General features: G+C 45.2%; 1 protein-coding gene across 1 annotated transcript; it reads left to right on the top strand.

Annotated features, from left to right (window-relative positions):
- XPNPEP2 (X-prolyl aminopeptidase 2) lies at positions 1-25,986 on the top strand. Its single transcript, XM_072125865.1, has 21 exons — positions 1-123; positions 2,561-2,625; positions 3,514-3,624; positions 3,844-3,907; positions 4,816-4,920; positions 6,599-6,685; positions 10,948-11,094; positions 11,972-12,073; positions 12,378-12,459; positions 13,065-13,263; positions 14,164-14,253; positions 15,158-15,267; positions 15,378-15,455; positions 16,410-16,481; positions 20,017-20,077; positions 21,706-21,775; positions 22,309-22,413; positions 23,267-23,326; positions 23,434-23,510; positions 24,166-24,264; positions 25,708-25,986. Exons 1-21 carry the CDS (start codon positions 75-77, stop codon positions 25,894-25,896), a joined length of 2,022 nt encoding a protein of 673 aa, XP_071981966.1. The 5' UTR covers positions 1-74; the 3' UTR covers positions 25,897-25,986.
- The last annotated feature ends 1,208 nt before the right edge of the window (positions 25,987-27,194 follow it).

Below are 27,194 nucleotides of genomic sequence, written 5' to 3'. Positions count from 1 at the left end.
GTATAATCTCCGCCTGATATTCAGTGTTTCTCTCTCTTTAAGCTGAAGATCCCATCTAAGATCCGGGGCACAACATGCAGAACTCCATCCGGACCCTCGCTCTGCTCCTCTGCGCCCACTATGGTAGGTTTGTGCAGCCATTAGATATCTGCAGTGTGACAGGTGTAGCAGAGATGAGTCTGTCATTTTGTTGTTTACTGAATATTATAAGAAGTTACCATTAGAGGAAGGAGAACAAACTTTATCGGAATTACCAAAAACAGGAAAGAAGTAAATATTATGTTATAATTACATACAGACTGTTACATTGTAGCAACTAGCAGAGCGATCAGTGCAACCAATGTTGAGCTTACAGAGCATTGTCTGGACTGGATACAGAAGTATCTGCTACTCAGCGAAGAGCAGGACTCACTGGGGGTTATTTATTATCGCCTTTCAAAGGTTTGCTACAATGGGACACATGTATTATCGCTTCTGCGCCAAAAAAAATGTTAATGTTTTTTTGGCGCAGAACTGTTGCGGATCATTTATAATGAGTTTGCGCCAGAAAGAACAGATGTTTCCGACTATCCCGACTCCTCCGTCTTTTTTTTGCATTTTTAGGTGGAATTTTTGGCGCACGATAGACCAGGAAAAAAATGGTCAGAGAGCAAAATTAAGGCGCAGTCCATGAAAGGTTTTGGCGCACATCTCATTGATGTAGGCATTTTTATGGCGCCCGACTGATCAGTTCCGTCTACTCATTAATTACTTACAGCCGTGCGCCACTTAAATACATCGGGCTGTGCTTTGCGGAGACTGATCTCCGATGCTGACAGACGTGCTTGCGCCACAATTAGTAAATCCCCCCCATTGTATCAGTCTAGAGATCTGGCTGTTGGGGAAGATTAATGAAGCTCTGGAGCTTCATGTGGTGCTGGCTCAGTTCTACATCTGGTCCTGGGTCAGGCATTCCACAATCCAGCACCGCCGCCTCTCGCCCACGTGGTACAGAGGAGAAATAGTTGCAATCCTCAGCTCTGCGCTAGGAATAGCGACCATGCCCATCATTGTCTAGACTGGATACAATTGTATCTACTACTCAGCTGAGAGCAGGACTCGCTGTGGGACATTCATCAATTGTGGCGCAAGGTCCGTATTTCTGGCACACAGATCATGCTATAATTTACACGGGGATGTTAGATTGTGGCGCAAGAGATTTATGAATTGGTGTAGGACCGAAAGGATTAGAACTGTCTCCACATTCATGAAGGTGAAATAGATCTCCGTAGACCAGATCTTTGCAGCTGTAAGTGTGCACCAAAATTTGCGCCAAAAAAGGGTTGAAAAACTAGAAGCGCAGGAAAAATTTCATTATTAGAAAGTTGCGCCCAAATTTTGCGCCCATAAAAAAGAAAACGTGTGAATGTCAATAAGGGACGAATATTGTGCGCAGCAACGCAAAAAAAAAAAACTGTTTTCTGTGGGAAAGTGAATAATAAAGGCCCCCCCGCACTGTGCAGGATTTCGAGCATGTATCAGTCTGGAGTCCAGGCAGTTTAGCTCACAGAGCATTGTCTAGACTGGATGCAACTGCCTCCACCTCTCAGCTAAGAGTAGGATTTGCTATGTACAGGGTTACTGACTCTAAACGAAGATAAAAATTGTTATCATTCACTGACAACTAGCAGAGATCATGAAAAAGGTGCAAATTTGTACAATTTGTCACGCTCTGTGCAGCGATGCGAAATCTGTGTGCGCTATGTAAATAAAAGAATTATTATTATTAATATAAAAATCTCCCCTTGGAGATATTTAATACAATATTCTCCTTGCAGTTAAGGTTTTGGCACAATGATTTACTGTCTAGAAAACATGACATCACCAGCACAAATCTTGCCTCTGCTGATCAGTTGTTACAATGTATTAGCGCAGGGAGATTGCCTGGAGTGCAGCTACTTAGAGCAAAATAGCATTTTAGTGGAAAATGAGATGTATGGCATATACAGGGTTAATGCAGGGATGTGATTGGATTTTGGCCATATTATTGTGTTGCTATTAGGAATAGGATGATCTGCACAGCGACCTCTTCCATCTACTGCCATAGACTGAGGGGTAACTGAGGACAAACGGATACAGCCTGGAGTCCAAGCACATAGGTCACACCTGCACTGATACATTGTAACAAACAATCAGGACACTTCCGTGTTTAGTTCACATTAGATTGTCTATAATACTAATCCCCAATGTCAGCCACTATATCATCGTACAGCAATAGATAGCCCCACCCACTGGACACCTAAGGAAATGCTTATTCCAATCAATAAACTGAACACTGCTCTCTAGATTATTCCCTGTTGAATGTCTTATATAAAGATGTACAGGTACAGTATTCTATAGTTTCCATGGAAATCATTTTATAGTTGATACGATATATGGGGCCCCCAACAGTAGAAGAAAGCAGAGGGGGGATCTGACACGTCTGCTGCTGCTCAACAAAGAGTTAAATTACTACATTTCTTATATAAGGCTTGTGTATAATGAACTTCTCTAATAACAAGATCTCTTCATCACTTAACAGGATTTACTGCAGGAATCCCAAAACCTCAAGACTCCACCATAAGGGACTGCAACGCCACCCCCCCAGTAAGACCCCCACCTCGTGCATGTTGTAGTATTTGACATTATTGGGGTCACTTAAAGATCAACTGTCATCCTCTTCTACTCTCTTCTTCTCCCACTTCTTCAAACTCTTCTACTCCCACTACTTCTCTCTTCATCCCCCTCTTCTCCCACTTTTTCTCTCTTCTCCCTCTTTATTGTCTCTTCCTCTCTCTCTCTCTCTCTACTTCTATCTTCTCCCTTTTCTTCTCCTGCTTCTTCTCTCTTCTTCCCCTCTTCTCCCTCTTCATCTCTCCTCGTTCTCCTCTTCTCCCCCTTCTTCTCTTCTCTTTTCGTCTTCCTCTTCTCCTCCTTCTTCTCTCTTCTTATCACACTTCTTATCTCACTTCTTCTTCCTCTTCTTCTCCCACTTAATTTCTCTTCTCTCTATTCTTCTCTATTCTTCTTCTTCCTCTTCTCCTGCTTCTTCTCTCTTCTTCTGACTGTTTTTCACCCTCCAGATATTCTGTTCTTAGTCCCCTTTCTCCCTCTTTTCTGCTTTTCTTCTTCCTCTGATCCTTCCTGGGGTCAGTTTCCCTCTATGGATACACGTGTGCCCACTCCAAATAATTCTTCTCCATCTTCCCATTTTGTCATTTTCCTTTCTATTTTGCAATTCTTCAATTTCTCTTTCTTCTTGTCTTTCTAATTGATCTCCATTTTATTTTCTTCCAGTCATTCTCTATCATTTCCTCTTCCTTCTTTTCCATCTCCTCTGTTTCTTCTTGCCACCTTCTATCATCTCCTCTTCCTTATTTTTACTTCCCCTTTTCTTTTCTTCTGAACTTTCTTAATAATTTCCTCTATCAATAATATTCTCTTTCTTCTTCTTTTCTAACCTTATTTGTTCCTTCCTTGTTACTTTATATCCAGTACATTCCACCGACTGCAAAAATCTCCACTGAAGACCTGAATAATCTCCGGCATCAGATGCGACAACACAACATTTCGGCTTATATCATTCCAGCCACCGACCCGCACATGGTGAGAGCTGACGGATCTCCTGTTAGGAGGCGACATTTATAACATAACCCGTGTTATATAGTGTGGGAGTATTTGGAGGTAGACGTGGAGGTAACTTTGTTCTCTGATGATGTTGGTCAGGAGAGAGCAGGGACATGATGTGAAGAATTGAGAATATTTCATCTGTATCCGACATATTTTGGGTAGTGGCTTTAATGTTATTTTACTCTATATAATCAGGGCGGATACTTGGCGGAGCGCGAGAGGCGGAGGCAGTGGCTGACCGGATTTACAGGATCCTCAGGTATCAAATCTTATCACATGACTGATTTCATCGTTTGTGCAACAATTTTTTGCACCCAAAAGCTGCCATGGAGCTAATAAACTAACTGCCTAACGGTGCCGGTCACCCCCTCGGAAAAATGCCCCCCTTTTCCATCCTCTCCCCTCAGCTTTTTAAATAAAGCAAATATAAATGTGTGTAAGGAATGGGGGTCATGCTCTGCTTCTATAACCTGGGAGTGTTCCTGGGGCCCAATCACCCCCTGTTGTGTAGTTGCTCATTACTAGACCCCCTATGTTACTTCTATAGATTCTTACAAGGTCCTTGGATTTGGGTTAAACTGGACAAGCCTTTAAAGGCAGCATGAGCCTTACATAATCCCTTGTTTTACATGGCGGCAGGTTCCCATGTATGAACCCAGGGCAGTCATGATGGTGAATGATTCACAGACAGATAACAAATCTGCATTTTATCTGTGACACCAGGAAACAAAGTCAATGTCATAAAAGGAAAATAAACAGAGCCCCAAGTTTTAAGCATCCAATTTATTACAATATATCTCATGATAGATGATTATATTGAGTCTAGAGGTCACCAGAAAGTGATGTTACATCAGACTGGAGATTTAAAGGGGTCATCTCATCACAGACCAGGGGCGTAACTTGAGGGGGTGCAGAGGGTGCGGTCGCAACCGGGCCCAAGAGGCTTAGGGGGCCCATAAGGTGTCACTTTCCCACATGAGAAGAGTAGTACTATAAACCATACATTATAGTCGGGGGCCTGGCACAGTCTTTGCACCATGGTTCATCAGCTTTAAGTTACGCCACTGTCACAGACCTTTGTTGTTAGTAGCAGCAGGATTGTGAAATATAGATTCTAGGATTGTACCAGGGGCGTGTCCTCACACTGCTGTGCTCTTATCCTTCCAGGTACAGCAGCGGTCACCCTGACCAGAGCCGCCGTCTTCACAGATAGCCGCTACTGGATCCAGGCCGAACGCCAGATGGACTGTAACTGGGAACTGCAGAAGATCCGTCAGTACATCCTCCGATTATATCATTTTATTGTACAGTAGTTATTACACTGCTTCTTGTAGAATCTATCATATTATTATTTCATTACAATATTCCAGTTATATGTTACATCAATTGGGGGGGATGTATTAACGCATTTGTGACACAATTCTGGTGGTTGTGCGCCAAAAAAACAGTGTGAAAAGCCTTACACCACATTTATCAAGGCTTTTGTGAGCTGCTCTTAACCATTTTCCGACTTGTCCGACGGAGAGGGCGTGGCCTTCGGAAAGGGGGCATGGCCTATTTTAATGTTCCGTGCACCAAAAACTGTGCCGCAGAGTTTAGACCACTTTAAAGTCGGTCTTAACTGTAAACCGATAGTCTTAGGCTATATTCACACTGCCGTTGCCCGCCCGTACCGTACCGTAGCGGGCAACGGCAGTGAACGGGGAGAGGAGGAGGAGGTGAGCGCAGCTCACCCCCGCCCCTCTCCATAGCGATACATGGCGCACGGCGCCGTATTACGGGAAAAGATAGGACAGGTCCTATCTTTTTCCGGGGTACGGAGCGGTACGGTGCCGCACGCCGTGCGCCCATTGCCGTCTATGGAGGACGTATATCGGCCGTATATACGTCGGCCGTATATACGTCCTCCATACGGTCGTGTGAATGTAGCCTTATACTGCACCAGATTCATTAACACAGTGATAAATCTTATGTTCTACTTACAACTCTATACAAGTCTATAATGCCCTAATGTAAGATGTCCTTGTGTTTGGTGACTGGGGTGCATTAGGGCATTATAGAAGTGTATAGGGTGAGTTGTGGTACTGCCCTTGTCAGGGCGGAAGCTAATGTACTGGGTTGTTAAGGATTTCTGTTAATCATAGGGTCCACCAGGGGCAGTGTTGCCATCTTTCTCCTGACCTGAAGGTCCTCTGGCTCCGCCCTCTGGACTCTATTCAAGATCCTTCTGGTAGACAGTGATAAGCAAGATCCAACCAAATTGTTTTACTTTTTCTGTACTTTGATGCACCCTTTTATGTTTACCAGCCTGAATTTGTCTATAGGACTTCTATGTGTGGTGTAATTTTTGTCTTGTGGTGTTGCAATTTTTTTTATTAAGACAGTAAATGTTATGTTTTAATGTAAAGCCTTCACTATTCCTGTAATGGCTGGTGAGATTTGGGACGGTACTGCGGTGAGTCATCTTATAATATTCATATTCATAAGAGGGCAGCATGGTGGCTCAGTGGTTAGAACTACAGCCTTGCAGTGATGTGGTCCTGGGTTCAAGTGCCACCCAGGTCAACATCTGTAAAGAGTTTGTATGTTCTCTCCGTGTTTGTGTGGGTTTCCTCAGGATCCTCCGGTTTCCTCCCACACTCCAAAACATACTGGTATGATGATTAGATTGTGAGCCCCTTTGGGCACAGGGACCCATTTGGCAAACTCTGTGCAGCGCTGCGTAATCTGTAGGTGCTCACACTGCTGTGCCCTGTGCTCTTTGAAGCCAGTGTTATATATTTTTCCTGGAAAGATGTATAGTCGTGTATGTATTATATGTATATTATTATTATTTCATAGTAATATTGCAGTGTTACTATATTATACTGTATCTACCTCTGTTCTATGTAAGGAAATTGCATCATTATCTTGTGCTCGTTATAATTAATTACTTTTTTGTTGCTTTTAGTTTCGACATCTGAAATTGTCTCCTGGATCCTACCACAACTGAAGGATGGAGATGAGATCGGTTTTGATCCCTTCCTGTTTTCTATTGGTAGGTGATCACCTTATTTAGTCCTTTTAGTATTGTGTTTCCAATATTTAGTATTAAGGGGATAAGACTGGTGCAGGGGATTCCACAGTAAGAATCACTAAAATCGGGGGTCACTTGTTCCCTAATTTAAATGGATTACATTCCAGTATGTCACTGGTCCCATGTATGATGTCACTGGTCCCATGTATGGTGTCACTGGTCCCATGTATGATGTCACTGGTCCTGTGTATGGTGTCACTGGTCCCGTGTATGGTGTCACTCGTCCCATGTATGATGTCACTGGTCCCGTGTATGGTGTCACTGGTCCCGTGTATGGTGTCACTGGTCCCGTGTATGATGTCACTGGTCCCATGTATGGTGTCACTGGTCCCGTGTATGGTGTCACTGGTCCCTTGTATGGTGTCACTGGTCCCATGTATGATGTCACTGGTCCCATGTATGGTGTCACTGGTCCCATGTATGGTGTCACTGGTCCCATGTATGATGTCACTGGTCCCATGTATGGTGTCACTGGTCCCATGTATGATGTCACTGGTCCCATGTATGGTGTCACTGGTCCCATGTATGGTGTCACTGGTCCCGTGTATGATGTCACTGGTCGCATGTATGATGTCAGTGGTCCCATGTATGGTGTCACTGGTCCCATGTATGATGTCACTGGTCCCTTGTATGATGTCACTGGTCCCATGTATGGTGTCACTGGTCCCATGTATGGTGTCACTGGTCCCATGTATGATGTCACTGGTCCCATGTATGGTGTCACTGGTCCCATGTATGATGTCACTGGTCCCATGTATGGTGTCACTGGTCCCGTGTATGATGTCATTGGTCCCGTGTATGGTGTCAATGGTCCCATGTATGGTGTCACTGGTCCCTTGTATGGTGTCACTGGTCCCGTGTATGATGTCACTGGTCCCGTGTATGATGTCACTGGTCCCGTGTATGGTGTCACTGGTCCCGTGTATGATGTCACTGGTCCCGTGTATGGTGTCACTGGTCCCTTGTATGGTGTCACTGGTCCCATGTATGATGTCACTGGTCCCGTGTATGGTGTCACTGGTCCCGTGTATGGTGTCACTGGTCCCGTGTATGATGTCACTGGTCCCATGTATGATGTCAGTGGTCCCATGTATGGTGTCACTGGTCCCATGTGTGATGTCACTGGTCCCTTGTATGATGTCACTGGTCCCATGTATGGTGTCACTGGTCCCATGTATGATGTCACTGGTCCCATGTATGGTGTCACTGGTCCCATGTATGATGTCACTGGTCCCATGTATGGTGTCACTGGTCCCATGTATGGTGTCACTGGTCCCGTGTATGATGTCACTGGTCGCATGTATGATGTCAGTGGTCCCATGTATGGTGTCACTGGTCCCATGTATGATGTCACTGGTCCCTTGTATGATGTCACTGGTCCCATGTATGGTGTCACTGGTCCCATGTATGGTGTCACTGGTCCCATGTATGATGTCACTGGTCCCATGTATGGTGTCACTGGTCCCATGTATGATGTCACTGGTCCCATGTATGGTGTCACTGGTCCCGTGTATGATGTCATTGGTCCCGTGTATGGTGTCAATGGTCCCATGTATGGTGTCACTGGTCCCTTGTATGGTGTCACTGGTCCCGTGTATGATGTCACTGGTCCCGTGTATGATGTCACTGGTCCCGTGTATGGTGTCACTGGTCCCGTGTATGATGTCACTGGTCCCGTGTATGGTGTCACTGGTCCCTTGTATGGTGTCACTGGTCCCATGTATGATGTCACTGGTCCCGTGTATGGTGTCACTGGTCCCGTGTATGGTGTCACTGGTCCCGTGTATGATGTCACTGGTCCCATGTATGATGTCAGTGGTCCCATGTATGGTGTCACTGGTCCCATGTGTGATGTCACTGGTCCCTTGTATGATGTCACTGGTCCCATGTATGGTGTCACTGGTCCCATGTATGATGTCACTGGTCCCATGTATGGTGTCACTGGTCCCATGTATGATGTCACTGGTCCCATGTATGATGTCACTGGTCCCGTGTATGATATCACTGGTCCCGTGTATGGTGTCACTGGTCCCATGTATGGTGTCACTAGTCCCATGTATGATGTCACTGGTCCCATGTATGATGTCACTGGTCCCATGTCTGATGTCACGGGTCCCTTGTATGATGTCACTGGTCCCACGTATGGTGTCACTGGTCCCACGTATGGTGTCACTGGTCCCATGTATGATGTCACTGGTCCCATGTATGATGTCACTGGTCCCATGTATGGTGTCACTGGTCCCATGTATGATGTCACTGGTCCCATGTATGATGTCACTGGTCCCATGTATGGTGTCACTGGTCCCATGTATGGTGTCACTGGTCCCATGTATGATGTCACTGGTCCCATGTATGTTGTCACTGGTCCCATGTATGGTGTCACTGGTCCCATGTATGGTGTCACTGGTCCCATGTATGATGTCACTGGTCCCATGTATGGTGTCACTGGTCCCGTGTATGATGTCACTGGTCCCGTGTATGGTGTCACTGGTCCCGTGTATGGTGTCACTGGTCCCATGTATGATGTCACTGGTCCCGTGTATGGTGTCACTGGTCCCGTGTATGATGTCACTGGTCCCGTGTATGATGTCACTGGTCCCGTGTATGGTGTCACTGGTCCCATGTATGGTGTCACTGGTCCCGTGTATGATGTCACTGGTCCCGTGTATGATGTCACTGGTCCCGTGTATGGTGTCACTGGTCCCGTGTATGATGTCACTGGTCCCGTGTATGGTGTCACTGGTCCCTTGTATGGTGTCACTGGTCCCATGTATGATGTCACTGGTCCCGTGTATGGTGTCACTGGTCCCATGTATGATGTCACTGGTCCCATGTATGATGTCAGTGGTCCCATGTATGGTGTCACTGGTCCCATGTGTGATGTCACTGGTCCCTTGTATGATGTCACTGGTCCCATGTATGGTGTCACTGGTCCCATGTATGATGTCACTGGTCCCATGTATGGTGTCACTGGTCCCATGTATGGTGTCACTGGTCCCGTGTATGGTGTCACTGGTCCCATGTATGGTGTCACTGGTCCCGTGTATGGTGTCACTGGTCCCGTGTATGATGTCACTGGTCCCATGTATGGTGTCACTGGTCTCATGTATGGTGTCACTGGTCCCGTGTATGGTGTCACTGGTCCCATTCCCATGTCTGATGTCACGGGTCCCTTGTATGATGTCACTGGTCCCATGTATGGTGTCACTGGTCCCATGTATGATGTCACTGGTCCCATGTATGATGTCACTGGTCCCATGTATGGTGTCACTGGTCCCATGTATGATGTCACTGGTCCCATGTATGATGTCACTGGTCCCATGTATGGTGTCACTGGTCTCATGTATGGTGTCACTGGTCTCATGTATGATGTCACGTGTCCCTTGTATGATGTCACTGGTCCCATGTATGATGTCACTGGTCCCATGTATGATGTCACTGGTCCCATGTATGGTGTCACTGGTCCCATGTATGATGTCACTGGTCCCATGTATGATGTCACTGGTCCCATGTATGGTGTCACTGGTCCCATGTATGATGTCACTGGTCCCATGTATGGTGTCACTGGTCCCATGTATGATGTCACTGGTCCCATGTATGATGTCACTGGTCCCATGTATGGTGTCACTGGTCTCATGTATGATGTCACTGGTCTCGTGTATGATGTCACTGGTCCCATGTATGGTGTCACTGGTCCCATGTATGATGTCACTGGTCCCATGTATGATGTCACTGGTCCCATGTATGGTGTCACTGGTCTCATGTATGGTGTCACTGGTCTCATGTATGATGTCACTGGTCCCATGTATGATGTCACTGGTCCCATGTATGGTGTCACTGGTCTCATGTATGATGTCACTGGTCTCATGTATGATGTCACTGGTCCCATGTATGGTGTCACTGGTCCCATGTATGATGTCACTGGTCCCATGTATGATGTCACTGGTCCCATGTATGGTGTCACTGGTCTCATGTATGGTGTCACTGGTCTCATGTATGATGTCACGGGTCCCTTGTATGATGTCACTGGTCCCATGTATGATGTCACTGGTCCCATGTATGGTGTCACTGGTCCCATGTATGATGTCACTGGTCCCATGTATGATGTCACTGGTCCCATGTATGGTGTCACTGGTCCCATGTATGGTGTCACTGGTCCCATGTATGGTGTCTCCGATTGGTTGCTCTGTGATTTGTAATATTACATCTCATCTTTTTCCTAGATGATTGGCAATCATTCAATAATTTACTGAAGGATTCTGGGAAAATTCTACGCTCAATACCCAACAATCTGGTGGACGCAGTGTGGGGGAGCCAGCGCCCCGCTCTTCCGGACAGTGAGATCTACTTCATTCCCAATGAGTTTGTAGGTGAGAAATACAATGTTACCTTTCCCTCATGGACATAGTCTAGTACGTAGGGTGCAGGTTTGTGGCGTTCTGCTCTCCCCTTGGCTCCTTGTCCTTGAATTCTCACTACCTTCTCCTGGCCATGTGATGGCGCCGGCTGATGGCCCCTGGGCAAGATGATTACAGAGAATTAAAGGGCCAACGTGCCCAGGTCCAGTGTGTCCTCATCCAATCGGTGGAAACCCTTGAAGATTAAGCATTACCTCTCCTTGTGTCCTGGGATTGTAGAATTCCTGTGTTTTGGCCCAACCTTTATCTTAGGACCTCGGGTTCGGTTTCATGTTTGTACCTTGGATTCTGCCTGACCTCTGCCTGCCCCGACCTTGGACTGACTTTGACAATTCTCTACCTGACCCCTGATCTGCCTGGACCTGCTGCCACCAGAACCAGGACTTCTTGTGTCCTTGTTGTGGAGGTTAAAGGGTAAAAATTCATAAGGAGCCCAGAAGGTCACAGGGGCCACGTCTGTATAAAAACAACGAGTTACTGTCTATTCTACTCCACATAAGGAAATGTGAGAACAAATCATTCATGGCCACAATTATTAGTGGACTTTACTTGACGCCATTGTGTGGCTGCGGAGTTGGAGTAAGAGAGTAGTAAATCAGGGGCATTTTATAACTAGACAAATGCACAAGTCTAGAACAGTATAATCCTACCCGGATGAGTAAATTGTTAGTAGCAGCAGGACTGTGAACATGGAACCGCAGAACACATCAGGACATCATTCCTAGATTTGCCCTATTGTTCACACTATGACCCTATGTCCTGCTTTTGTAATGCTCTCTGATTTATTAGTCATTTTTTGGCAGATTTTCTCACTTTCCCCTCATTTCAGGCAGCACCTGTGAGGAAAAAGTGAATGATATCCGGCGACAGATGGAACAACATTCCCAGAAGCCGACGGCGGTGCTGCTGAGCGCCCTGGAGGAGACTGCGTGTAGGTCCTGCTCCCCCTCCCCTCTCCATAGATCCTCTCTGTAATCTGTCCCCTCAGTCTGCTTCTGTCTTGTTGCTAGCAAGATGGATTATAGGAGAGAGTTCACAGTGATTGGTAGGGAGGGGTGATGAGAGCCATGGTAAGTAGAGAAGGAAGCCCCCACTCTGATAAGTTTCTTATACTATTAATTATATGTTTAATTTGTTTTGCTTTACAAAAATTTACCTAACCCCCCAGTGATCTCACACGGACCCCAGGATACATCCTGATACAAAGTTACAACCTGTTCTTTTCTATCCTGCAGGGCTGTTCAATCTCCGTGCACAAGACATTCCAAATAATCCTTTCTTCTACTCATATTCCCTGCTGACCACAGACTCTATCAGGTAGTGATGTCACCACCCACATGGGGTCACCAAACTGATGATGTCACCAAACTGATGATGTCACCACCCACATGGGGTCACCAAACTGATGATGTCACCGCTCACATGTGGTCACCAAACTGATGATGTCACCACTCACATGGGGTCACTATACTGATGATGTCACCAAACTGATGATGTCACCGCCCACATGGGGATAACTAAAATGATGATGTCACCATCCACATGGTGTCACCAAACTGATGATGTCACCAAACTGATGATGTCAACACCTACATGGTGTCACCAAACTGATGACGTCACCAATTGGATGACATTCATTTAAGTAAATGTAGTAAAAAATCTACTTTTTAAAATGTGACTTTCTCTTTTCTATACTTTGCTTTGTGATTATAAGATATTTACTTGCTGTAAGTGAATGGAAACACAGATACAGGTCGGGGTCCACTGTGTCAGCTCTTCATCTCTTCTAACCAGCTTTGTATCAATGACAGCAAGTAGAGATGTTGAAAATGGCGATGAATTGAAAATCAAAGTCATTTATTTTACGTGGGATGAGCCCTCAGGTTACATTGTAGATGCCGAGATCTTCCTACTTCTTGCAGATTGTTTGTGAATGTCAGTCGGATCACGGATGGCGTTCGGACCTACCTCAACACGAACTGCTCTAGATCCACCTCTGTCCAGATTCTGGACTATGAGAAAGTTCGGGAAACTGTGACTGACTATGCGCAAGGGGAAAATACGAAAATCTGGATTGGATCCCGATACACGAATTATGGATTATATGAAGTTATTCCAAAGGTAAATCCTGGGACTCGGACCAAGCAGTAACAGCCCCTTTCTGTCATGTTGGACCCAGAGCAGACGCAACACAAAACCGGCGCAGACACTTTTTAAATACATGTACAAGCAGTTTCCACGTTCTTTCTAGTCAGTCACAAAAATGGCGCAAACACTTTAATAAATGTGGCCCATTGTTTCCTATCGGCTTATTCATGAGTGCTGTTTGTTTTGTGTGAAAGAGACATATGGACCAGCAAGGTAGTGCGCACGAATGACGAATGTTATCTGTGCGCGGTCCGGGCTTCACTCAGATATTGCTGGGGATCCAGGTTTTTTTCCATCTAATTTTAGCCAAACTAACTTACTTACTGGGGCTTATTCACTAAGGATCCACGGATCGCATTTCCGTCGGACTTCCGACGTTTTCGTGATTTTTCACAGCTTAGTATTCAGAAGGGGATTGTGTTGGCGGCCTCGGCTTTCGTGCGATCAGGGAGCGTGCCGTCGGACGATCCGACTGATTAGGACTAATCGCGGAATTTGGAATTGTGTCGCAACCAATGCACTTGCATGCACCAGGAAGAAGAAGGTGAACTCCGTCGAACCTGAGCGGGGAAGCGACACATGCAGGATATCGGGCGCACAATCTTAGTAAATCGCGGCAGCTGTGCATTCCTGCCGGACAGTGCACTTTCGGGAACTCCGAGGGACCGGGTAAGTAAATGAGCCCCTGTGTATGTGGGGGTGAAAAAACGGATATATGCGAACATGAAAGATAAAACGTGTGAATCCGGAACGGACACCACACTGACTGCAGATGGAAGTGTTTTCTGTGTGTCTTTATTATTATAATTATTGTTCTGCTGTTTATTATGATGATTATATTATTATTTTGTAAGTTATTATTTGCTTTTTTAGGGCAAACTTGTATCTGAGACGTATTCTCCGGTCTTGATGACGAAAGCTGTGAAAACAGAGAAAGAGCAGCGATTATTAAAGCAATGTCACGTGAGTATGAAGCTGCGGCCAGGGCAGGGTCTATAATGTTACCTCTTCTATAGGACAGTAGGGATCCGTAGGGAGCATCAAGTCATACATTCAGGTGCTGCACATACCTGACGGGCGTCTCCATGGAAGGAGCACAACACTAATGGTCCGTATTTGGCAGTTGACACAACTTAAAAGCCCACAGCTTTCTGGGATAAGACTGACACTGTGGGGGTCATTTACTAAGGGCCTGATTCGCGTTTTCCCGACGTGTTACCCGAATATTTCCGATTTGCGCCGATTTCCCCTGAATTGCCCCGGGATTTTGGCGCACGTGATCAGATTGCGGCGCATCTGCGCTGGCATGCACGCGACGGAAATCGGGGGGGCGTGGCCGAACGAAAACCAGACGGATTCGGAAAAAACGCCACATTTAGAAAAAATAATCTGTCGCAGAGCTTGCACTTACCTTCACTCAGCCCGGCTCAGTGAACTCCAGTGCGTTCCGATGCTTTTCAGCGCAGCAGCGCCACCTGGTGGACGGCGGAGGAATTAATGAATCCCGGCCAGACCCGAATCCAGCGCAGAGAACGCGCGGCTGAATCGCGAATGGCCCGGGTAAGTAAATCTGCCCCTGTGTATGAGGACAGGGTTAGACCTGATGAACGAGCACCAGAAGGGACAACTTCAGTTTTGGCTCTCAATTTCCATCTACAGGCAGTCCCCTACTTAAAGACCCCCGACTTACAGACGACCCCTAGTTACAGACGGACCCCTCTGCCCACTGTGACCTCTGGTGAAGCTCTCTGGATGTAACTATAGTCCCAGGCTGCAATGATCAGCTGTAAGGTGTAAGGAACCCGGGGACTGCCTGTAATCCCAAAATATAAATCAGTAAGTTAATTCTTGGTCTTTCTCACGTTAGATCCGGGACGCTGTGGCAGTGGTCGAATATTTGGTCTGGCTGGAGAAAAATGTCCCAAAGGGTGAAGTGACGGAAATAAGTGGCGCCAAATATGTGGATAAACTGCGAGAGTGAGTGACCGAGATCATGGGGGATAGCGTCCAATACACCCGTGCGTCTCCTGTGCGTCCTGGAAACGCTCTTATCATTAAAAACAGATTATTTTGTGACCACATTGTAGGAAACAGGCGAATTTTAAAGGACCAAGTTTTGATACAATTTCCGCTGGAGGCCTCAACGCTGCGCTGCCGCACTACAGGTACGTGCACATCTGTATTGCTGCTGTTATTATTGTTAAATTAATAATTACATTAAAATGTAGCAAATTTTACCAAAATTATTTTTAAAAACTTTTTTGGGAATTTGTTATTTAATAATAACTAATATTATAATGACTAATTATTATAAATAATATAATAATAATATAATATTAAATATAATTATTTTTTTGCCTATCCCTATCTTATTCCCTGGGTAATCCGTCATACACAGTGAATAGTGAGTGACTTGTGCAGCTGGAGACCGTACCATATAGGCAGGACTGTACCATTCACAATAGCAGAGGGGTGGACACTCGTCAGATTGCGCTATACAGCGCCCGGCACCAGACTGGACTGTATATGGATTTCTTCAGTCCCTTTATCCTCCATCCAGTGTAACACTCACACACTGTACGGCATTGTGCGGACACTATGGGGGTCATTTACTAAGGGCCCGATTCGGGTCTCCCCGACGTGTTACCCGAATATTTCTGATTTGCGCCGATTTCCCCTGAATTGCCCCGGGATTTTGGCGCACGCGATCGGATTGTGGCGCATCGGCGCTGGCATGCACGCGACGGAAATCGGGGGGCGTGGCCGGACGAAAACCCGACGGATTCGGAAAAACCGCCGCATTTAATAAAAAAATGTGTCGCGAAAATTACACTTACCTTCACCAGGTATAGGCCGGTGAATTTCAGGGCATTCCAGCGCGTCTCCGGGGAACTTCAGCGCAGCAGCGCCCCCTTGTGGACGGCGGAGGAACTACCTTTGTGAATCCCGGCCGAACTCGAATCCACCGCAGAGAACGCGCCGCTGGATCGCAAATGGACCGGGTAAGTAAATCTGCCCTATGTGATAACTTTTCCATGTGTGAATGTTGCCTAAAGAATACGTTTGAGACAATATACAAAGAAAATATAGAATAAAGTAAATAACTTTTTATTTTTCAGACCAGATAATCAGACGGATCGCAAACTCACAGCAGCCGAGATGTATCTGGTGGACTCTGGGGGGCAGTACTAGTGAGTATGTGTGTATGTAAAGGGGATTTAAAAAAATAAAATTTCGTCGTAAACATTTTATGGTAAATATTTTTTATTAATTTTCTTTAATTTATAAAAAAAAAAAACACATCCTACATTTTCTTCTGATGACATAATCTGAGACTTCCTGTTCTGTGGAGATCTTTGCACATCACAGTCTATGAGGATGAGGGGGTAACACAAGAGCTTATAGTCTATGAGGATGAGGGGGTGACACAAGAGCTTACAGTCTATGAGGATGAGGGGGGGGTGACACAAGAGCTTACAGTCTATGAGGATGAAGGGGGACACAAGAGTTTACAGTCTATGAGGATGAGGGGTTGACACAAGAGCTTACAGTCTATGAGGATGAGGGGTGACACAAGAGCTTACAGTCTATGAGGATGAGGGGGGGTTGACACAAGAGCTTACAGTCTATGAGGATGAGGGGGTGACACAAGAGCTTACAGTCTATGAGGATGAGGGGATGACACAAGAGCTTACAGTCTATGAGGATGAGAGGGTGACACAAGAGCTTACAGTCTATGAGGATGAGGGGGTGACACAAGAGCTTACAGTCTATGAGGATGAAGGGGTGATACAAGAGCTTACAGTCTATGAGGATGAGGGGGTGACACAAGAGCTTACAGTCTATGAGGATGAGGAGGTGACACAAGAGCTTACAGTCTATGAGGATGAGGGGGTGACACAAGAGCTTACAGTCTATGAGGATGAGGAGGTGACACAAGAGCTTACAGTCTATGAAGATGAGGAGTGACACAAGAGCTTACAGTCTATGAGGATGAGGGGATGACACAAGAGCTTACAGTCTATGAGGTTGAGGGGGTGACACAAGAGCTTACAGTCTATGAGGATGAGGGGTGACACAAGAGCTTACAGTCTATGAGGATGAAGGGGTGACACAAGAGCTTACAGACTATGAGGATGAGGGGGTGACACAAGAGCTTACAGTCTATGAGGATAAGGGGGTGACACAAGAGCTTACAGTCTATGAGGATAAGGGGGTGACACAAGAGCTTACAGTCTATGAGGATGAGGGGGTAACACAAGAGCTTACAGTCTATGAAGATGAGGAGTGACACAAGAGCTTACAGTCTATGAGGATGAGGGGGGGTGACACAAGAGCTTACAGTCTATGAGGATGAAGGGGTGACACAAGAGCTTACAGTCTATGAGGATGAGGGGGGGTGACACAAGAGCTTACAGTCTATGAGGATGAGGGGTGACACAAGAGCTTACAGTCTATGAGGATGAGGGGGGGTGACACAAGAGCTTACAGTCTATGAGGATGAAGGGGTGACACAAGAGCTTACAGACTATGAGGATGAGGGGGGGTGAAACAAGAGCTTACAGTCTATGAGGATGAGGAGACACAAGAGTTTACAGTCTATGAGGATGAGGGGGGTGACACAAGAGCTTACAGTCTATGAGGATGAGGGGGTGACACAAGAGCTTACAGTCTATGAGGATGAGGGGGTGACACAAGAGCTTACAGTCTATGAGGATGAGGGAGTGACACAAGAGCTTACAGTCTATGAGGATGAGGGGGTGACACAAGAGCTTACAGTCTATGAGGATGAGGGGGTGACACAAGAGCTTACCGTCTATGAGGAGGAGGGGGTGACACAAGAGCTTACAGTCTATGAGGATGAGGGGGGGGGGGGTTGACACAAGAGCTTACAGTCTATGAGGATGAGGGGGTGACACAAGAGATTACAGTCTATGAGGATGAGGGGTGACACAAGAGCTTACCGTCTATGAGGAGGAGGGGGTGACACAAGAGCTTACAGTCTATGAGGATGAGGGGGGGGGTTGACACAAGAGCTTACAGTCTATGAGGAGGAGGGGGTGACACAAGAGCTTACAGTCTATGAGGATGAGGGGGTGACACAAGAGCTTACAGTCTATGAGGATAAGGGGGTGACACAAGAGCTTACAGTCTATGAGGATGAGGGGGTAACACAAGAGCTTACAGTCTATGAAGATGAGGAGTGACACAAGAGCTTACAGTCTATGAGGATGAGGGGATGACACAAGAGCTTACAGTCTATGAGGTTGAGGGGGTGACACAAGAGCTTACAGTCTATGAGGATGAGGGGTGACACAAGAGCTTACAGTCTATGAGGATGAAGGGGTGACACAAGAGCTTACAGACTATGAGGATGAGGGGGTGACACAAGAGCTTACAGTCTATGAGGATGAGGGGGTGACACAAGAGCTTACAGTCTATGAGGATGAGAGGGTGACACAAGAGCTTACAGTCTATGAGGATGAGGAGGTGACACAAGAGCTTACAGTCTATGAAGATGAGGAGTGACACAAGAGCTTACAGTCTATGAGGATGAGGGGATGACACAAGAGCTTACAGTCTATGAGGTTGAGGGGGTGACACAAGAGCTTACAGTCTATGAGGATGAGGGGTGACACAAGAGCTTACAGTCTATGAGGATGAAGGGGTGACACAAGAGCTTACAGACTATGAGGATGAGGGGGTGACACAAGAGCTTACAGTCTATGAGGATGAGGGGGTGACACAAGAGCTTACAGTCTATGAGGATGAGGGGGTGACACAAGAGCTCACAGTCTATGAAGATGAGGAGGTGACACAAGAGCTTACAGTCTATGAGGATGAGGGGGGACACAAGAGCTTACAGTCTATGAGGATGAGAGGGTGACACAAGAGCTTACAGTCTATGAGGATGAGGGGGGGACACAAGAGCTTACAGTTTATGAGGATGAGGGGGTGACACAAGAGCTTACAGTCTATGAGGGGTGACACAAAAGCTTACAGTCTGAGAATGAGGGGGTGACACAAGCGCTTACAGTCTATGAGGATGAGGGGGTGACACAAGAGCTGACAGTCTATGAGGAGGAGGGGTTGACAAAAGAGGTATAATAGCTTATTTAATGGTCCAACAATTCTTTATAAGGGAATAGAATAAAATAATTGAATAGATAAAAATCTGAAAGTGACTGCAGAGAAGCCTGGAGCTCGGTATCTGGTGTTTGTCGGAGAACAGACGGGAGGAGGACATTGGATGGGTTAGTAAAAAGAGAGCTGACATTTCGTGCAGTTAGCGCTTGTGATAAATCTGTCTACAGAGATGGCCGCAGCCCAGGGGTGTTTTACCAGCAAGGGTGAAGATGTTGCCCCTTCGCCAACCAGCAGGGTGTGCCGCCCGAGGCAATTTTCTGTGGTCGACTCATGGGTGGTGCGCCTCTGACTGTATCTAATATGCTGTGTTAGATGTTTTATTGATATTCTGTTTTCAAAATACATACAGATAATTTGGGGATGAGAAGGGAAACACATCTCTGGGTTTGTTTTCTTAATGTTTCCGAGAATTCCAGTATTGTGGTGTGGAAGCCCTGAAAAATGTCATCCAAGGTCTTTAGTTACACCCCTGACCATGGCTGTAATTTCTCAGACCAGATAGAGACGTCTGAATAAGCCCTTAATTTGGTGAACGCTCGCCCCCATGTAATAACGTTCTGTCCATACAATGTATTTCAGTGATGGAACAACTGACATCACACGGACGGTGCACTGGGGGACGCCGAGCGACTTTGAGAAGGTGAAATACCAAGGGGGGGTCACAGAATAATAACCTGTTAATGACCAGGACTGAAAGATACTGCACTATAATCACATTTTCAGTGGGATTTTGTTTTTTTCTGCTTTATTTGGGGTATTGTTTGTCCTTTTATGGGGATTTTATCTTTTGTTTTGTGTTCAGCTTTTTTACTTACTGTCCCCCACAAATTAAGAAAAAGCCCCATGGAGGTGATTGACATGTTGTGATTGTGTTTTATGTTACTATGAGATGGGTGAATACAACGTATGTACAGTGGGTATGGAAAGTATTCAGACCCCTTTACTTTTTTCACTCTTTGTTTTATTGCAACCAATTGGTAAGATCAAAAAAGTTCTTTCTCTTTACTGTACACTCCCCCCCCCAGTAATGTGCCCTCTGCCCACCAGTAATGTACTACATTGCTTAGTTTGGCTGGACGTCCTGAGTTGTGGTCATCCCAAACTTCTTCTTAGGGACCTTGAGTGCCGCAGAAATTCTTTTGTAACCTTGGCCAGATCTATGCCTCCTTGGGCAGTTCCATAGACCTCATGATTCTCATGTGCTCTGACATGCATTGTGGGCTGTGAGGTCTTATATAACCAGGTGTGCTCGTTTCAAGTCCAATTAGTTTAATTAAATGCAGCTGGACTCCAATGATGGACTAGAACAATCTTATCAGAGGGAAATGGACAACATGTGAGTTACTATATGAGTGTCACAGCAAAAAGGCTGAATACTTATCACCATGTGATATTTTAGTTGCTCTTGTTTAATAAATTAGCAGTAATATCTGCATTTCTGTTTTTTGTCAAGATGAGGACAGAGTGTATATTACTGGGGGGGGGGCAGAGTGTATATTACTGGGGGGGGGGGCAGAGTGTATATTACTGGGGGGGCAGAGTGTATATTACTGGGGGGGGGCAGAGTGTATATTACTGGGGGGCAGAGTGTATATTACTGGGGGGGCAGAGTGTATATTACTGGGGGGGGCAGAGTGTATATTACTGGGGGGGCAGAGTGTATATTACTGGGGGGGGCAGAGTGTATATTACTGGGGGGGGCAGAGTGTATATTACTGGGGGGCAGAGTGTATATTACTGGGGGGGCAGAGTGTATATTACTGGGGGGGCAGAGTGTATATTACTGGGGGGGGGGGCAGAGTGTATATTACTGGGGGGGGCAGAGTGTATATTACTGGGGGGGCAGAGTGTATATTACTGGGGGGACAGAGTGTATATTACTGGGGGGGGGCAGAGTGTATATTACTGGGGGGGCAGAGTGTATATTACTGGGGGGGCAGAGTGTATATTACTGGGGGGGGCAGAGTGTATATTACTGGGGGGAAGAGTGTATATTACTGGGGGGGCAGAGTGCACATTACTGGGGGGCAGTGTGCACATTACTGGGGGGCAGTGTGCACATTACTGGGGGGCAGAGTGCACATTACTGGGGGGCAGAGTGCACATTACTGGGGGGCAGAGGGCACTTTAATGAGATGAAAAAGAACTGTTTTGATCTTATCAATTGGCTGCAATGAAACAAAGAGTGAAAAATGTAAAGGGGTGTGAATACTTTCCGTACTCCCTGTACATTATATCCGGCCTCATTGTCCCCTTTTCTTCCTGTAGGAGGCTTATACTCGGGTCCTGATGGGGAATATCGAGCTCAGCAGACTCATCTTTCCTCCTCGCACACTCGGTATCTTCATTTAGTTTTATTTTATATTTATTGTTTTGGTTTTTTTGTATCTTTTTTTACTTTGACCTTTTATCCAGATGTCGCTACTTATGAAAAACTGTACCAGTACAGTGGGTCTCATAGTTGTAAAGTGGAGAAATTGAAACAAACTTTTACAGTATATGACACCGGGAAGAAGAGGGAAATTTCTCTTGTATCAGTGATGACAATGGAAATTTATGAATGGAAATGTGTTAAAATGTGTCCTGCCTTGAATCACATGACTAAGATATTATCCTTCTATGTGGCACTTAACACGGCAGGGTAGCCTCTCAGGAGGGGGTGGGGCTGTGGGTGTGGTTTAACATAAGCCAACATAAGCCACACCTTCCATCATAAAGTTGTATATTATCAGCCAAGACTTCCATATGGACAGAATTGTTCTATTGTGGAGATGTATAGAAATGATCTCATAACCAGTTATTTGATGTGCTAGAAATACCATCCAATATGACAGGTCATGTGACCGATGGTTCTGGCTTTTCTCCTGGTAGGTGGATCCATAGAAACAATCGCGAGACAAGCTCTATGGGAGGTCGGGCTGAACTACGGCCACGGGACAGGACACGGCATCGGGAACTTCTTCGCTGTCCACGAATGTAAGACAAAGGGGAGAAGAATCTGATACTGAAAATATGAATGAATGATAAATATTATTATTAGGATGATGGTTTACTATACAATGGGGCACACTTACTAAGGGCTGTGCGCCACGCGACTCTTTTGTGGCGCAGCTGCACTAGACATCATGCAACGAAAATTAGGGGCGTTCCAGTGATCAGTTGGACTGTGCGCCACATTTATCATGAAAAGTCTGACAGAAATGTGTTGCACGCCCCATGTTATAGGTGCACCAAATAAAAAGTGGTGCCCTTTCTTGGGGAAGTGCAGGGGCTGCCAGAATCATGAAGAACATGTGCCAGAAATACTGAATCTGGCTCCCCCTGCAGACTACACAGGACACTACATTTAGTGCAGTTTGCCCCAGTGTATTAAGATAAATAACAGTTATTTTTAATATTATGATTATTACTACATTTTAGTGTTATTTATAGTCGTATTATTATTTGTTGTAGTAATAGTGTTTTTATTAGTATTATTAATAGTATTGTTATTATTATCAGAAGTAGTATTGGTATTAGTAATAGTAGTATTAATATAAGTAGTAGTAATGTTATTGTTATAAGTAATAGTAGTATTAATATTAGTAGTAGTAGTAGTATTATCAGTAGTATTGTTATTATTAATAGTAGTATTGTTATTAGTAATACCGGTAGTAGTAGTATTAATAGTGGTATTGTTATTATTAGTAATAGTAGTAGTATTGTTATTATCATCAGTAGTAGTATTAGTAGTATTATTATTGTTGATAGTAGTAGTATTGTTGCTATGCTCTGATGACATATTATCCCTCCCCTTTTTCTCTTCTTTCCATATTTTGGAATATTTCAGGGCCAGTGGGATTACAGACCAACAACATTGGTTTACAAAAAGGGATGTTCACCTCCATAGGTAAGTGGTTGCTGTCCTGACCTCTTCGTTGGTCCTTGGTGGGAGAGATCCTGGAGACAGAACCTCTGCATTGCCTGTGACAATATCCCTTTGATTTTCCTTCCTAGAACCTGGTTACTATCATGATGGACATTTTGGGATCCGGATTGAGGATATCGCTGTGGTGGTGGAAGCAGAAACCAAGGTAACTTGTCACTGACTGAGAGATCCCTGAGGATACCAGGGCCAAAACCAAAGAGGCGACGAGAGATGGGGATCAGTGTGTGATTGGGGACATAGGGGGATATTTATCATACGCTGGCGCTCGATAGCCCTGCCACTGCAATTTCGCAGCCTGATACATCAAGAGGCTTCTGCCTCTTGATGTATCGGGGCTGATTGCAGCGCAGCGTTTATCCTACGCCAGGCAGAACGCATACGTGAAAAGTCGCCGGCAGCAGCGAGTGCGCAGGTGCGGGGACAGTAACGTGAAGGTGGCGGATCGGGGCAAATAATCGCAAAAGCTAGCATTTGCAATTATTTCAGGGCCTCTGCGCCACTGGCAGTGCGCAGAGGTCCTGATAAATATCCCCCATAGTGTCTAAGTCCTCACACTGCTGTGTTCTGTGCTATGATATGTGCAATGTTATGTATTGCCCCCGAGGAGATGTGTAATCATACATTGTACATAGTCTCCTATATGCAAGTAACATGCTATAGAGCAGGTGATAGGACTGAATTAAGACATAATTAGGTTAAAAATCAGCAAAATAATCATAGTAACATTTAACATAAAGAGTAGTAATTAACCCTTTCAATATCTCCCTCTTTGTCTCTCATCCTGGTTATCCTGTATCCAGCATTTGTTTGGAGGGGAGAAGTATCTGACATTTGAGAAAGTGACCCTGGTCCCATATCACAGGAAGTTAATAGACACCAACCTGATGACTGACGTGCAGGTAAGTGCTGGACACTGAGGTGTAGAAGACTTGGGATTTTCCTGCTTATCTGATAGATGATTCTGGTCCATTACTGCAGGGTCATTCCTATATGTTCTCTCCTATGATCTCATGATCCTAGGCATTTTATTAGGGTACTGTAGGGGGCGCTTTCCTTCTGGGGTCATGCATCATACTGTCATGTCATGTATTATACTGTAGGAAATGGAAATATACTGGGGCATTGCTCGTGGCATAGGGGCATTTATTAGATTTTTTCAGCCAATTATCTTATTTAAAGGGAACCTTTCATTCGGAATTGCTGTGCTCATTTGTCATCATTCTGAATTGTCAGCTTGTATAACTCCCTGCTAGCAGCCTGTGTGGTGGGGGTCGCTGCAGCCTGTGTCTCAGTCTCCTCTTCATCCAGCTCCCTCCCCCTTCCCTGCCTGCTTAATGCACATGACAGGAAGAGGGGAGTGGTGGAGGGAGCCAGGTGATGTGAAATAAAGTTTTATAAAGTAGTGAAATAAAAATGCCTTTGTCAGCATTCTGAATTAAAATAAGTATAGCATAGGCTATGGGAACCTGTCACCAGCTAAAAATCATATTCCTGCTGACACTTTTAGATGTATTGTATGGGCCGTAGTTTGGGCATAGCTGTTTGAAGCAGATGGTAGGGGCATCATGGATGGGCATTGGGCATCATGTTGGGAAGGTTGATCATACCATTGGGACACAGGAAGTGTCCAGACTCTTCTCCTCTGCTCGCCCCACTACCTGCACTAGTGACCCCATCAACTCACAGCTGGTGCAGTCTCTCTGCCTAGAAGTCACTTCTCACTTGACTTAAATCTTTAACCTCTCCCTCTTCTGGTGTCATTCCCTCTTTTTTTTCAAGCTGTTACTCCATTACTAAAGAAACCTTCCCTGGACCTGTCCAGTGCTACTAACCGACAAGTCTCTAATCTGCCCTCCCCTCCCCACTGCTAAATCCAAAGGTGATTATTCTCTCCTTATTCATCTGGATCTATCGGCAGCGACTAATAACCAATCTCCAAAACTTCAAAGGTGCTGCTAAAACCCATCTCTTTAGGCAGATGTATCAGACTCGCTAACTCCATGAAATTTCAACTCTCTCTTTACTAACCCATCCTGTGTCCTCCTCCCGTCTGTTATCCAGCAATCACCAGATACCGAGCTCCAGGCTTCTCCGCAGTCCCGGTATATAAGATGCTCACTTCTATTGTCACATGACAATACAATTACTCTGTAATTTAGTATTTTATATGTATGTGTTCCCCATGAAGCGCTATGGAATATGATGGTGCTATATAAATAAAGATTACTACTAATAATATTATATCATTGTGGTCACAGAGTAGAAGGCAGTGGGCACTGGACTGTGGATTAGACCATTGGGGGTAGATCTGGATCTAGTTTCCTCTTATCATGTTCTTCTAGATTGAACACGTAGACAATCACAATGAGAAGATCCGAAGAATTCTGGGACCGGAACTTGAAAGACAAAACCTCCATGAGGCGTTGAGATGGCTGGAGGAAAACACCAAACCCTTATCCCACGGATCCCTCCCGGCCGCCTCCACCTTTGTCCTCATCATCACCATCATCACCAGCCTGAGCCTCCAGTGAGGACGATGAGGGTTGTCATCCTTCATGTACATACCATGATGTGTTATCACTGACATGACATAGATCTGCTCCATGTATCCCCGAGAAATCATCCTCCTGTTATCAATGGATCCGATAACTTAATAAATACTGGAAAGGATCAATGTGATCTGTCATTTCTTGTATGGACTTTATATTATTGTATAACTCAGTATATCCGTCACCCCGATATATCCGTCACCCCGAGGTAATGAGATCAGGCACAGCGGCTGCTCCAAAGAGGCTTTCAGATTATATACATGGTCCCATTACTAGTATCGGGGGATAGCGTTGCCCCACTATGCCCCTAAAACTAGAGGAGTGAATGCATATCCATAAATTTGGATCTCCCCATGCCCAATAAATACAGCAAACCCCTCTTCTGCTATTGTTGTTGAAATACAAGCCCTATTTACTTCACATGAAACATTGTTGAAATTGTAGTTTTATAGCCCAGCGGCAACATTTGACACTAATATGCAGTGTGTTCAAAAAGTATTCACACCCCTTTAAATTTTTCACTTTTTGTTTTGTTTTCTGTCTCCGAGCTCCTTGGGCAGTTCCTTAGACCTCATGATTCTCATGTGCTCTGACGTGCATTGTGAGCTGTGAGCTTATATAGACAGGTGTGCGCCTTTCCTAATCAAGTCCAATCAGTTTAATTAAACGCAGCTGGGCTCCAATGAAGGAGTAGAACCATCTCAAGGAGGATCAGAAGGAAATGGACAGCATGTGAATTACATATGAGTGTCACAGCAAAGGGGCTGATTATTTATGACCATGTGATATTTCCGTTTCTCTTGTTAGCAAAAATATCTAAATTTCTTTTTTTTCTGTCAAGATGGGGGCAGAGGGCACATTCATGAGCAAAATAAAGAACTATTTTAACTTACCAATTGGCTGTCATGTTATTGTGCAATTATTTGAGCCCATATAGGCGCAATAGTATAAAAAAAAATTGGGCACAATGTAATGACAAATAGGGCACAAAAACATACGGCCCATTGAGGTGTAACTTTCCAAAAAAGCACGAAATAGGCCAAAACAACCATTATGCAGCAAAAAGGTGCAAAAACACCAACAGAAGGTAGAGATAAATGACCCCCTTTGTTTTCTATCATTTTGCTATTATAGATTGTTGTATCAGATATTGGCCACTAGGGGGAGACTACTATCTGTAAATCAGCCTGTACCTCTGCAAAAGCTGAGAGGTTTTATCATAGAGCTCAGTAGTGATAGTAAAAATTATAAAATATAACAAATCAGTTATATCATAATAA

The sequence above is a fragment of the Engystomops pustulosus genome, chromosome 9, assembly GCF_040894005.1.
Source record: "Engystomops pustulosus chromosome 9, aEngPut4.maternal, whole genome shotgun sequence".
Classification (NCBI taxonomy): domain Eukaryota; kingdom Metazoa; phylum Chordata; class Amphibia; order Anura; family Leptodactylidae; genus Engystomops; species Engystomops pustulosus.
This window is presented reverse-complemented; position numbering and strand designations above follow the sequence as displayed.